The 13377-nt window shown below is 37.3% G+C and overlaps 1 protein-coding gene and 1 pseudogene across 1 annotated transcript in view; one reads left to right on the forward strand and one right to left on the reverse strand.

Moving 5' to 3' along the window:
* Window positions 1-4290: 4290 nt before the first annotated feature.
* LOC102843772 (survival of motor neuron protein-like) overlaps window positions 4291-13377 on the reverse strand; it is a 36890-nt gene continuing 27803 nt past the window's right edge. Inside the window, exon 8 of the mRNA XM_006900035.1 lies at window positions 4291-4349. Within this exon, the coding sequence (XP_006900097.1) occupies window positions 4302-4349 (48 nt within the window). The 3' untranslated portion in view covers window positions 4291-4301. The remainder of the gene's footprint in view (window positions 4350-13377) is intronic.
* On the forward strand, window positions 11128-12580 carry LOC102843369 (annotated as a pseudogene).

Genomic DNA, 13377 nt, shown 5'->3' on the forward strand with positions numbered 1-13377 from the left:
ACAAAAGGACAAATACTGCATGATGCCACTGTTGTAAAACAGGACTGACCTTGGGGTTGAGGAGAGACTGAGAAAGATGGGTTCAATAATGTATACTTCATTGAAACAGATGAGGGAGAAAACTGTTTAAAAGGGATATGTGATTAGGTATTTTTGTCATGACAGGAGTCTAGAGCGAAGGCTGTATAGTGGAAAAGACATGGGGGGAGGGATTGTAAAACAATGAAAGAATTTTTCTTTTACTTTTCCAAGAGGGTAGTGTTCTGGAGGAGAGGGTTGGAAGGGGAGAAAAGTGCAAAAATGAATGAATGGAAATCCAAAGTTTCTGTAAATTTTAACTGAAATTAATAATAAGTTTAAATTGAAGAAAAAAGAAATGGGAAGCACAGGAAACTAATGAACATGATATTCTTACAATGTGGGGATTATAATAAATGTCATAAAATGTGTATGAATTTTTGGTTGAAAAATCAATTTACTCTGTGAATTTTTACACATATCACAATGAAATTTTTGATTCTATAAAAAAAAGGGGGTAACTTGGGATCAGTAGTGAGGAAAAATGTGTAATAATAAATGAATGAAAATCCAACTTTTCTGTAAATTTTCATTAAAATCACAATAAAAAACTTATCAATGCAGATATTCTTTCATCTAGCAGTTTTACTTCTAAACTTAATCCTAAAACAAATAGATCTACAAAACCCCCCCTAGATATAAGAATATTCACTGTAGTATTAAATAGCTAACAATTGGAAGAATCAATCTATATTTTCATGATAGGCAATCATTAAATATACTAATATAGAATCAACTCTATATAGGAATATCTTGGAACTGTTAAATGAGATAGCTTTACAAAGCAATATGACATCTTCCCAAGACGTGGTAGTGGTGGTAGTGTTATATGCCTTTGAGTCAGAACCAATTCATAGCTGACTCTCCAATGAATTTTTAGAGTCTGTAAATTGCACAAGAGACCTTCCATCTTTCTCTTGAGGAGCAGCTACTGGGTTTGCGCCTCCTGTCTTTAGGTCTGTAGTCAAACTCCGTATCTATCAGGCTATCAGATCTCCCTTTCAAAGACAGACTAAGAAGATAAAGTATTTCCCTACAAAAGTATACTGTATAAGTGGCCTATAAAAATTTTAAAAATTTAAAGAAATAGTGAGGAAACCTGTATCTTAGTAGATGTATTTCAAGAACATGAGATATCAAGTATATATGGTACAAAAATGACAATATACTGAATGAATGGAAATCCAAAATCTCCGTAAATGTTCATGAAAATTATTAAAATTTAAAAAAATGACAATATACCAAGGAGAAGACAAATCTTAAAAAAGGACATTATGCTTCAAAACTTAGAATCAGCAAGAGAGGAAAATACAAGATAAACTGATATATGACTACAACAACAGCCTTAAACAGCAAACACGAGGATGGCACAGGATCAAACAAGGTTTTGATCTATTTTACATAGGGCTGTTAAGTGAGCTGGATATAACTTGATGGCCTCTAAAAACAGAGATGTATTACGCAGAATCTCTCTCACATGCCTGTGTTTACTAGGAGGTAGCTTAATATTGGCATAGAGAATCAATCCTCCTACAATGTATAAAAATATATTCGTAGAAATACAAGCAGTGTAATGTACATAGTTCTGGATTCTTCATTCAAACACAAATTCTAAAAGATCTTTACACATGAGGTAATAATTATTATTAAAACTATGTTACCAAGAGACAAAAATAATAAAAAATGCAAACCAATTGTTATAAAATCTAGCTTCAAACTCAAACTTTTATTGATATAAAGAACAACAGTGATGGAGAAAGAAGTCTTGAAAAAACTTTGTTAGCAAATGTAAAGAATGAGGCTATTATTTATTTTTGAAGAGGAGCAACAGAAAAGGATGTGATGACCTAGAAAACTAATTACAACCTGACCCATTATACAAATTAGTCATCAATAGACAATAACACTTCTGTGAAATTTTATTAAGCAAAACCTCCCAAATAGATTTATCACTGTTGTGTATAAATATATATCCAAAACCAGCAATGTAATTGAGAGGTACTAATCTTTCATATAATATGCAACTGAATAGTTGCTTGAAAATGTGAAAAGCAATACAATGAATTCTGTCATCGAGCCAAGTGTTCATGAAAACACATGTGTCCACCAATTAACATTTAAAAATAATAGGTGTAGTGCAAGCAGCTAATACTGAGCTTGCTCTCCCACCATAAACTATAAAGGAGAGAATATATAACTATTTTCGGGCACTGACAAGACTGACAAGACTATGATCCTTGGAAAAGGGAAACACATTAGGTGAGTTTGCTTTTACCTCTCTCTGCAGAAGTTTATGCATTTGGGTAAAAAGACCAGCAATTGGGCTTTGGGAATTGAAATAAAGCAGCTTGAATTTAAGGAGGGAGGGTTACAAGAGGAGGAATATGCAGGGAAAGACACCATAAATCTTTGTAAGAAGTTCACTTGTCTTTGCTCAAATCCTAAATTATGTATTTGCAGGACAAGACTTCACTGGGCCAGGTAGTTGAAAGCTGCTGGGGGCTGAGAGTTGAACAGAGTTCAGAGGTTGTACAGAGTTCCACCATTAACCAAGACAAATTATTTCACCTCTGTGAATTTCCATTCTCATCTGTAAAATGGGAGTAATAATAATAGGATCTAATGTAACCAGTGCTATAAAGATTAAATGAACTAATGGCATTATACAACAATTATTGTTTAAAACAAAATGTGTATGAGGGATTGAAAAAAAAGAAAAATTTTTAAGTCATAAAAAAAGATTAAGTCTAGCATACAGTCATCATTTAAAAATTACAGTTTTTATTATTACTAATAAGGGGAAGAAAATTATCATCTTCTATGTGGAAATCAAGAACCAGCATCTTTTATTAAATGTAGAACATAGTTCAACCCTAAATGACAAATAATTTTTATATAGAAAAAGCTCATTTGTGTCATCATAAGGATCCTTTATAAGGATCAAAAGTTTTTCTTCCACATATGTAAAAACTAGTTGCTCTAAATTTAATAAATGACATCTTTAAAATATAGTACATATATATTACCTCAGGACAGTAATTTAATTCGGTATTAAAGATTTTTACTATGTACTTTTTTTACACACAGGAAATAGGGAAAAGATGGTACAATGGCTATTTAGACAGATGTCATCTAGACTCAGCAATTAACATTTTCCCAAATACTTCACATAAACACACATATTCATATTTGCTAAAACATTTAAAAAAGTATCAGTGATACTTTATTCCTAAATACTCAGGATACAAAGTTTCTAAACAATTCCCATTAAGTAAAATGCCCTGACTAAAGGTCATAAGATTAAACAGTAATTATCTAATACCATTTAAAAACCTAATCCATATTAAAATGTTCTCAGTGTCTTTTCATGTTTTTTGTCTTTCAAACTACATCCAATCAAAGGCACTACACTGCTGTATGACTTTAAAATCTCTAAAAACTGTTTTAACATGGATTAGTTACTTTCTACATTTTTTTTCTTTCATGACAATTTTTTTTTTAATGTGTACCATCAAATCGGATCTTACTGGTACATGAGGAGATTGCCCCACCTTCTCCAGCAGACATCTGGAGGATTTGAACTGCATACCTCTGGGAATGCAATGCAGCTTCTTGCTACTAGGCCATCAGAGCTCCCTGACAATGATTTATTTTTAAGACATGAGGAGAGTTATTCCACATTCTGAACTTATTTCTTTTTTTTTTTTTTAAATGTTCTTTCATTTTTATTTGGTTCCTTTGTTTTTCCTTTCCCCATGTTTTCTATCAATGCGAAATCCAATCTATAAACTCAAACTCACTGATGTGGAGTCACAAATGACTCATTCATGACCCTCCAGCAGATTTTTGGAGGCTATAAATCTCATGGGAAAAGACTGTCCATCTTTTTCTCTTGCAGCAGCTGGTGAATTCAAACTGCCAATGAGGCGTCTTGGGTTAGCAACTGTCCTACAGACAATGCTACCAGAGTCTGAACACATTCTTACACACTCAATCAACCTGCAAATACCTGGTGAGAAGACACTTTGGCATCACGTGAGTTGTACTGGGGGTGTGGAGCAATCTTTCCTCTATGAGTTTGGAAACCAAATTTCTTTAATATTGTTATCACATTACATTTTTAATTTTCTAAAACCCACAAAAGGTGTACAAAAAAAGGTGAGATTCGCTTCTTTAATTACTTACTCTCTTAATTTACTTTCTTTTCAATTAAGACTTACTTCTTAATTCAAATTTGAACACTTTCCTTCTTTTTTATGTTGTCTGAAACCCTGTAACAAAAAACAAAGCAGTATGAGCACAGATGCTTCACACAGATATTAAAAGTACTTTTTTTCACACATAAGCATCTCACCAGCTTTACAAGATTACTGTCAGAAAATGTGTGCTGCCTTCCAGTGTGCTTTAAAATGAATGCCACAGTAAAAGCTATTGTTGCTGTGTACCATAGAGTCAGAACCAACCCATAGCAGACCCTCTGGCAGGTTTTCAGAGGCAATTAATTGTACAGGAGGAGAATGTCCATCCTTCTCCTGCGGAGCAGCTGGTGGTGGCCTCAAACCATGTGCCTTTGGGACTGCAGTGCAGCTTCATTCCACTAGGCTATCAGAGCTCTCTAAAAGCTATTAGGCTGTAACTTAAAAATCTGTCTTCTTTCAGTAAATCTAAGGATGAAGTAAGCACACTTATGCCTATTTCCATCAAATAAAAAAATGACTTAAAATGACTTCTTATATATTTATTACTATAAAAGCATTAAGGACCATATGTACTTACTTTTTTTAAAAATTCAAAATGGTGAGGAGGTTTACGTGGAAAAATACTCAAATCCTTGTTACTTTTCCCTATCAGAACCAAGTCTCTAACTGCTATCCTTTCCTTCTGGCCAATGTCTTTTACTTTTCCTTATGTTAATAGGATTGCTATGAGTTTGAATTGACTCAAAGGCAAGAGATTTCATTTGGAGTTTTACATTTTAACACAGTGATTTTTAATGTAATTTCATTATTAATCTACACATAATCAGCTGTAAGATGGATTGAAAATTGTTACCCATAAGCACCAAAGTTATAATCTATTTTGTTTTTCAACATTAGTCTTCTTGTTCTTGTTATGTGCCATCAAGTCGAGTGACTCACAGTGACCCTAAGTAAAAACAGCTCTAAACCCTCCTCTATCCTGAGGCAACTTACTGTATCTGACAGAGGCACCTTTACTATCCCAGTCACTGAGTCAATCCATCTCATTAAAGGTCTTCCTCTCTTGCGTTGTCCACCATTTTAAGCATGATGTCCCTCTCCAAGGTCTGGTCCCTCCTTGCAAAAGTATGCCAAAGTATGTCAGATAAAGCTTCAGAATCCTTGCCTCCAAGGAGCATCCTGGTTTCTTTCACCTTCTTTAGGATGAATCTGTTTGTTCTCCTAGCAGTCCATGGTATATTAAATATTCTTCTCCAGAACCACAGCTCAAAGACATCAATTCTTTCTTGTTTGTTTTTTATTTCTTTTTAATTTTATGAATGTTTACAGAAATTTTGGATTTCCATATATTCACTGTTGCATTTTTCTCCCTGCCCACCCCTCCCCGCAGTTGGCACTCCTCTTTGAAAAGTAAAAGAAAAATTATTTCATTGGTACAGAACTCCCCCCCACCCCCGCCCCTGCCCCAAGTATACTCCACTATGCAACCTTCATTCTGGACTCTTATCATAACCATAATACCCAATCATATATTGCTTTCAAATAGTTCTCTCCCTCATCTATTTCAATGCAATATACATACTTTATCCAATTTTTCTGTCTCACCCCAACCCTAATGTCAGCCCCGTTCTACAATAGTGGCACCATGCAACATCTGTCCTTTTGTGACAGATATTTCACTCAGCATAATGTCCTCCAAGGTAACCCATTTTGAATAATATTGCATGAGTTCCTTGTTTTTCAATGCTGCATAGTATTCCATTGTGTGAATATACCAGAGCTTCTCTATCCATTCGTTTGCTGATGGGCACTTAGGTTGTTTCCAACTCTATGCTATTGTGAACAAAGCCGCAATAAACATGGGTGTGTATATATCTGCTTGGGCGGCAGTTATGGTTTCTTTAGGGTATATTTTCAGTAGTGGAACCACTGGGTCAAATGGTATCTCTATTTGCAACTTTTTGAGAAAGCACCACACCATGTTCCACAGTGGTTGCACCATTTTACACTCCCACCAATAATGAATAAGGGTCCCAGTTTCTCCACACCTCGCCAGCATTTGTTGTTCACATCAATTCACTTTCCATCATCCCTAGTCATTGTCCAGCTTTCTGATACACAGTAAGTAACTACAGAGACCACTGCCTGGATCAGGTGCACCTTACTCTCCAGACTGAAATTGTTGTTCTTCAATACTCTGGAAAGGTCCCTGACAGCAAGACTTTCCTAATGCAATTTTTCTTTTGATTTCCTGGCTACTGGTACCAAGAGTGTTGATTGTGGAGCCAAGAAAACTGAAGCTGTTAATAATCTCAATCTCTTCACCATCTATCATGATGCTGCCAATCGGCCCAGTGATGAAAATCTTTGTTTTGATTTTATGTCACTTAAATTCCAGTTGGGTTTTGTGCATTTATAAAACTGACATATATAGCAAATATCTGTCACTTAAACATTTCTTTTATGTGTACAAGTCAGTGATATCAATAACATTTATCATGTGTGTAATCATAACCACTACACACACCAGCAGCTCCACAGGAGAACTCCTCCCATGTGATTTACTACCGCTGAAAACCTGCCCCAGAGGGTCAGCAATGGGTTGATTTTAACTCAAGGGTACTCAACACCAACAATGACTGCACTAGAACGCAGAGAAGCCAAAACAAAGGGAAGAAATGACAAAGTAAAAGAGTTGGACAATTTAAAAGGATCGCTCCAGAAGACAAAGCAAAGGATTATAGCAAAATACACAGAGTTGAAGTCCGAAAATCAAAAGGGAAGCACTCACTTGGTATTTCTCAACCTGAGTCTTAAAAAACAAATTTAAAGAGGAGCTCTGTTGGCCTAGTGGCAAGAAGCTACACTACAATCCCAGAGGTGAATGGTTCGAATCCACCAGATGCTCTGCCAGGGAAGGAGTAACAATCTCCTCCTGTACCAGTCAGATCCGATTTGACGGTACACACACAAAAATAATAAAATTAAAAATAAAACAAAACAAATTTAAGTCTCAAGTTGCAATACTGAAAGATAATGAGGAAATTCTGAATGATCTAGCAATCATCAAAAGATGGAAGGAATACACAGAGTCATTAAACCAAAAAGAACCGGTATGAAATAATTTCAGAAGTAGCATATGATCAATCAAGAACAAAAGGTAATAAAGGATGAAGCTCAAATTGCACTGAGGACACTGGCAAAAAATAAGGCCCAGGAAATGACATATTCCAATAAAAAGATGCAGCCCTAGACATGCTTACCAGATGGTTCCAAGAAATGCAGAGGATAGTTACTTGGCCAATTGACTGGAAGAGATCCACGCTTATTCCCATTCCTAAGAAAGGTGATCCAGCAGAATGTGGAAATGATCAAACATTATCATTAATATCACAAAATCGTAACAAAATGTAAACAAAATCGTCCTGAAGATTATCCAAAAAGGGCTACAACAGTTGACAGAGAACTGCCAGAAATACAAGGCATATTTAGAAGAGGTCATAGTACCACGGATTTCTTTGCTAAGGTCAGATGGATCTTGGCTGAAAACAGAGAGTACCAGCAGGATGTTAATTTGTGTTTTATCAACTATGAAAAAGTATGTGACTATGTGGATCACAACAAATTATGGCTAACATTGAGAAGAATGGGAATCCAAGAACATTTAATTATGCTCATATGAAAACATATACCTAGACCAAGAAATTGTTGTCTGAACACAGCAAGAGAGCACTTCTTGGTTCAAAATCATGGAAGGTCTATGTTAAGGATGTTTTCCTTCTCTATGTCTTTTCACTCTATATGCTAAAACAGATAATTTGAGAAGCTGGACTTTACATTCCCTCAAGACAGGAAGAAGCCTCAACAACAACCTGCATTATGGGTATGACTCAACTGTGTTCATCAAAAGTGATAAGGACTTAAAGTGCTTGTGGCAGAAGATCCAAGACTACAGCCTTCAACATGGATTACATTTCAACATCAAGAAAGCACAAATCATCACCATGGGGCCACAAATGGGCATCATGATTGTTGTTGCTGATTGCCATCAAGTCAAGTACAATTCATAGATACTCTATGAACAAAACATCTAATGCCTTTCCATAACTACCATTGTTTCTCCAGTTCATAGAGATTCCAGAGGCATATTGTTTAGGAAGTAGATGTCTGCTTTCCAAACCTGCTTGACAGCTGGGAGCTCTACCAAACACTGTCCACACTGGAAAACCATTATGGTATTTGATACCCCAGTGGCACAATGTACAACAACACAGCAAACCCAGGTTACTTCAGCACATTGAGAAAGAGTGATGTACAAAGTGGAAGAGTGTTCCTCCAGATATAACAGCACTAGTCTCATCTGCAACTCAAAGGCACTTAAAAACAACAACAACAACAAGTCTCATTTAGCAGTAGTTATGTATCATCAAGTCGAATATGACTCAGTTAGGCTTTGCACAAAAGACTTGAACTCTGTTCTATAACAATTTCTGTACATTTATAGTTTAGAGAGTTTGTAGAGTTCCCAGAGGCATCTAGTTTAGGAAGTGAATTCCACTCCTGGGTCCCAGTATGAATCAATCTGGAAGCTCGTCCAAACACTGTACATAATGTAACCACCATGGTATTTGACAAGGCTATGGAACAGTGTTTGGCATCACACCAACTCCAAGTTGTTTAGTACAGCAAAAAGACAAATGACTGCTGTGTCATTTAAAGAATATTCATTCAAAAATTAATAAAGCCATACCCTCTAGCAGACCTCTACCCTTGGTCAAAGGCTCAAGGAATACCCTCTATTGGGGGGAAAAAGAACAGTAACACACATCAAAGACGACCCAAAAAAAACTTCCCTTACGTGACTGCCATCAAGACATGACCGCCGTCAAGATTCTAGCTAGCAGACAGATGGAGAAAAGATTAATGTTTTCAGTGATTTCATCTTACTTGGATTATTAACCTTGGTACCAGGGGTCACAAAACAAAGAGTTTGTAAAAAGAGCAAAGGTCACATGGAGACAGTCATATCTGACTTTTGCCAAGTTCACAAAGGGGAACTGTCCCCATCCACAACATCAGTTACACAAAATCAATTCCCTTGAGGTCACACCTGTGCCCCACACTCCCGGACCTCTTTCTAGTCATCTCAACACCAATCTTACTACTTTGCTGGATTCAAAACCTGATATAATAGCTCACAGACAACATAGAACCACACTGGGGAAGTCAAAGGATTATAATCCAGATTTACAACAGAATACAATCAATACAGCTCCCAAAATGTGCACATCGGCAGCTTAAGCTTCTGGCCACTGGCTTTAGGCTAGTGTTCCCAAGTTCTCAGTCCTGCCAATATTAGCTCTCCCCTTCAAGGTCTATTCTCTAGTTTGGCCCTAGCTGTTCCTGCTGTAGGTGAAGCTGGAGCAAGCAGGGCGTCCTACATTTTCTTGCTTCTTGAAATCAGCTGCTCGTTCGAGGCAAGGATTCTGACGCTTAATCTGACATACTTTGGACTTGCTGCAAGGAAGGATCAGTCCTAGAAGATGAGCATCATGCTTGGAAGGGTGGAGGGACAACACAAGAGAGGAAGACTCTCAATGAGATAGATTGATTCAGTGACTAGGGTAATGTCACTGAAGGTCTGTCAAAGACAATATGGTTGGCAAAGGATAGAGCAGGGTTTAGGGCTGTTCTACAAAGGGTGACTATGAGTTGCAAGCAACTTGACAGCATTTAACAACAACAAGTAAAAATATAGCACATCAGGGTGACAAAGTTATGAAAGATTTCCCTCCTCACCATTCTGTCTAAAAAAAAAAATTTAAATGACTATAAATTATGTCAATACCTTATATTTAGGGAACTCTGTTGGCCCAGTGGAAAAATATGCACTGCAATTCCAAAGGAATACTGTTCAAATCCACGATCTGCTCCATGGGAGAAGGATGGGAAATCTTCTCCCATGCAATTAAATGCCTCTGAAAACCCAGTGGAGGTTCAGCTATGGGTCAGTTCTGACTCAATGGTATACAACACTTTATATATACGTATGACACATATTACTTTTCAAAATACGTCATAATTTTCTTTTAATGATGAAAAAACTACTGAAAACATTCAGTGAAAAGACAAAGAAGAAGAAAGATTAGGTAATGAATCAGATGACTGATCTCAAAGCAAATTACAAGTGTCAAAACAAATTATCATTTGTGAAGTGATGTTAAATGAGGATGTATTTGTTACAAAAATTTCACCTTCAAATCAGTTGTCTAGTTTTCTATATTAACTATAATACCAAACTTAGTGTCCTCCTAAAAAAAAAAATAAAAATTTTATGCTAAATTAAACTAGCACATGTAGGCAACAGATTGACACATGAAATGACAAACTAGAAGCCCAAGTCACCAAACCCAGTTTAGTACTCATCACCTCACACAATCCTCTATGCACAAGGATTAGCCTGATTTTCTTCTATTTCATGAAATATTATCCATTATTTTTTCCATACTGCAGTCTGGTTTTTTAAAAAAAAATCAAAGTATAAGCACTTGAAAAATAATCTAGAATGCCATTCAAATTAGAACAAAGCAAAAGAATCTAACAAAATGAAACGAACAACTATTAAAAATAGATTCTTGGTCTGTGTTCCTTGTCGTTTGCCGCAGTGCCAGGCACCAGGGAAGAAGTGGTTGTGAGCGAAACACGCTCACTGCAATCGTGCTCCTGAGGCTTTAGGTTTATTGGTGGGAGGCAGCGGCAAGCAGAAGGAATCCTCTGCAGCTGCATCTAGGCGACTCTCCTGCTGACCTCTGCAAGACATACCCGCCAACGCTGTTGGTTGGAGCATTTGACATTGTGCAGCAAAGAAATGGTTATGGAGAAGCCCAGTCTTCTGCTTGTAGGGCAGGAGTTTGTGAGGCAATACTATAATTTGCTGAATAAAGATCCAGAATATTTATACAGGTTTTACGGTAGGACTTCTTCCTATGTTCATGGTGGAGTAGATGCTAGTGGGAAGCCCCAAGAAGCTGTTTATGGCCAAAATGATATACATCACCAAGTATTATCTCTGAACTTCAGTGAATGTCATACAAAAATTTGTCACGTGGATGCTCATGAAACCTTGAGTGATGGAGTAGTTGTGCAGGTCATGGGTTTGCTATCTAACAGTGGATAGCCAGAAAGGAAGTTTATGCAAACCTTTGTTCTGGCTCCTAAGGGTTCTGTTTCAAACAAATTTTATGTTCACAATGATATGTTTCGTTATGAAGATGAAGTGTTTGGAGATTCTGAACCTGAACTTGATGAAGAATCAGAAGAATCAGAATCAGAATCAGAATCAGAAGCAGCAGAAGAAGCAGAAGCAGAAGCAGCAGAAGAAGCAGCAGAAGCAGAAGCAGCAGCAGCAGCAGCAGCAGAAGAAGAAGAAGAAGAAGAAAGGCAACCATCTCAACCTGTACAAGAAAATGCCAATAGTGGTTACTATGAAGCTCATCCTGTGACCAATGGCACAGAAGAACCTTTGGAAGAATCATTTCATGAGCCTGAACCTGAGCCTGAATCTGAAACGAAGGCTGAAGAACTGAAACCACAAGTGGAGGAGAAAAACTTTGAAGACTTAGAAGTCTACTTCTCCCCCTCCTGCAGAGCCTGTTTCCCTGCCACAAGAACCACCAAAGCCAAGAGTTGAAACTAAACCAGAAGTTCAGTCTCAACCAACTCGTGTTCGTGAATAGCGACCCCGGGAAAGACCTGGCTTTCCTCCTAGAGGACCAAGACTTGGCAGAGGCGATACTGAACAGAATGAATCTGACAACTGTAGAATAATTCGCTATCCAGACAGTCATCAACTTTTTGTTGGTAACTTGCCACATGATATTGATGAAAATGAATTGAAAGAATTTTTTATGAGTTTTGGAAACGTTGTGGAACTTCACATCAGTACCAACGGTGTTGGGGGAAAGCTTCCAAATTTCGGCTTTGTGGGTTTTGATGACTCTGAACCAGTTCAGAGAATCTTAATTGCAAAACCAATTATGTTTCGAGGGGAAGTACGCTTAAATGTGGAAAAGAAAAAAACAAGAGCTGCAAGAGAGCAGGAAACCAGAGGTGGTGGTGAGGATCGCAGGGATATACAGTGCAATGATCGAGGCCCTGGTGGTCCACATGGAAGAGTGGGTGGTGGAATGATGCGAGACCGTGATGGAAGAGAACCTCTCCCAAGAGGTGGCATGGCACCGAAACTTGGCTCTGGAAGAGGAACTGGGCAAATGGAAGGCCGCTTCACAGGACAGCGTCGCTGAAGTTACACTGTTGGCAAAGCCTTGGCGCAGAGGTACATTATCATTGTGTTTGCATTCTTGTTAATTTTTTTTGGGGGGGGCTTTGGAATGTGACACAGCCTTTCTGATCATTTCTTTGATGTGAAAAGCATCTTTTGGTTATCAGTTAAATTGAAGTGGACATTATTTCCCCAATTTCACAACATGATTCACATGGTTAACTTAAAAAACTAGACTTGGAGAATTACAGATTGAGAAATGACCATATCTTAATCTACAACAAAATGAACTTAAAAGGACAGACCCAACTGAATTCAGGCCCTTTGCGTTTTAAAAACAAATCTTCTGCACATTTTGTTTTAAGTGTTACTGTTTCTGCCTGTTAATGTTGGAAACACAAATAATGTGCAATTTGTGCAATTGGAGAATCTTGCCCCCTTTCTTTCTTCTCTCAGCTCCCCCCCAAAATACAAATGAACAGAAACTTGTTATCCACTCATCAGAATGTACTAATGGGTACTCTGAACTCATTACTATTGACATCTGCAACAAGAGGCAACAGGGGGGAAAAAATTCATCATCTTTTCCAGTAGAGAATAGTTGTGAAAGATATGAGGGCATTTTATCTGCTTGCTGTGACCAGCGAGTGTACACATAAACCTTACAAGACTACAAGTATATTCTAGAAGGAAGTAATTTAGTCATGAACTAAATAACACAAAATTCAGAACTTCAAAACTATGGTCTTTGAATATTGTTGTTATGTGCCGTCGAGTCGCTTGCCACTCATAGCGACCCTATGTACAACAGCCCTAAAC

The sequence above is a fragment of the Elephantulus edwardii genome, unplaced genomic scaffold, assembly GCF_000299155.1.
Source record: "Elephantulus edwardii isolate Elephantulus edwardi_28Jun2011 unplaced genomic scaffold, EleEdw1.0 scaffold00271, whole genome shotgun sequence".
In the NCBI taxonomy this organism is placed as follows: Eukaryota; Metazoa; Chordata; class Mammalia; order Macroscelidea; family Macroscelididae; genus Elephantulus; species Elephantulus edwardii.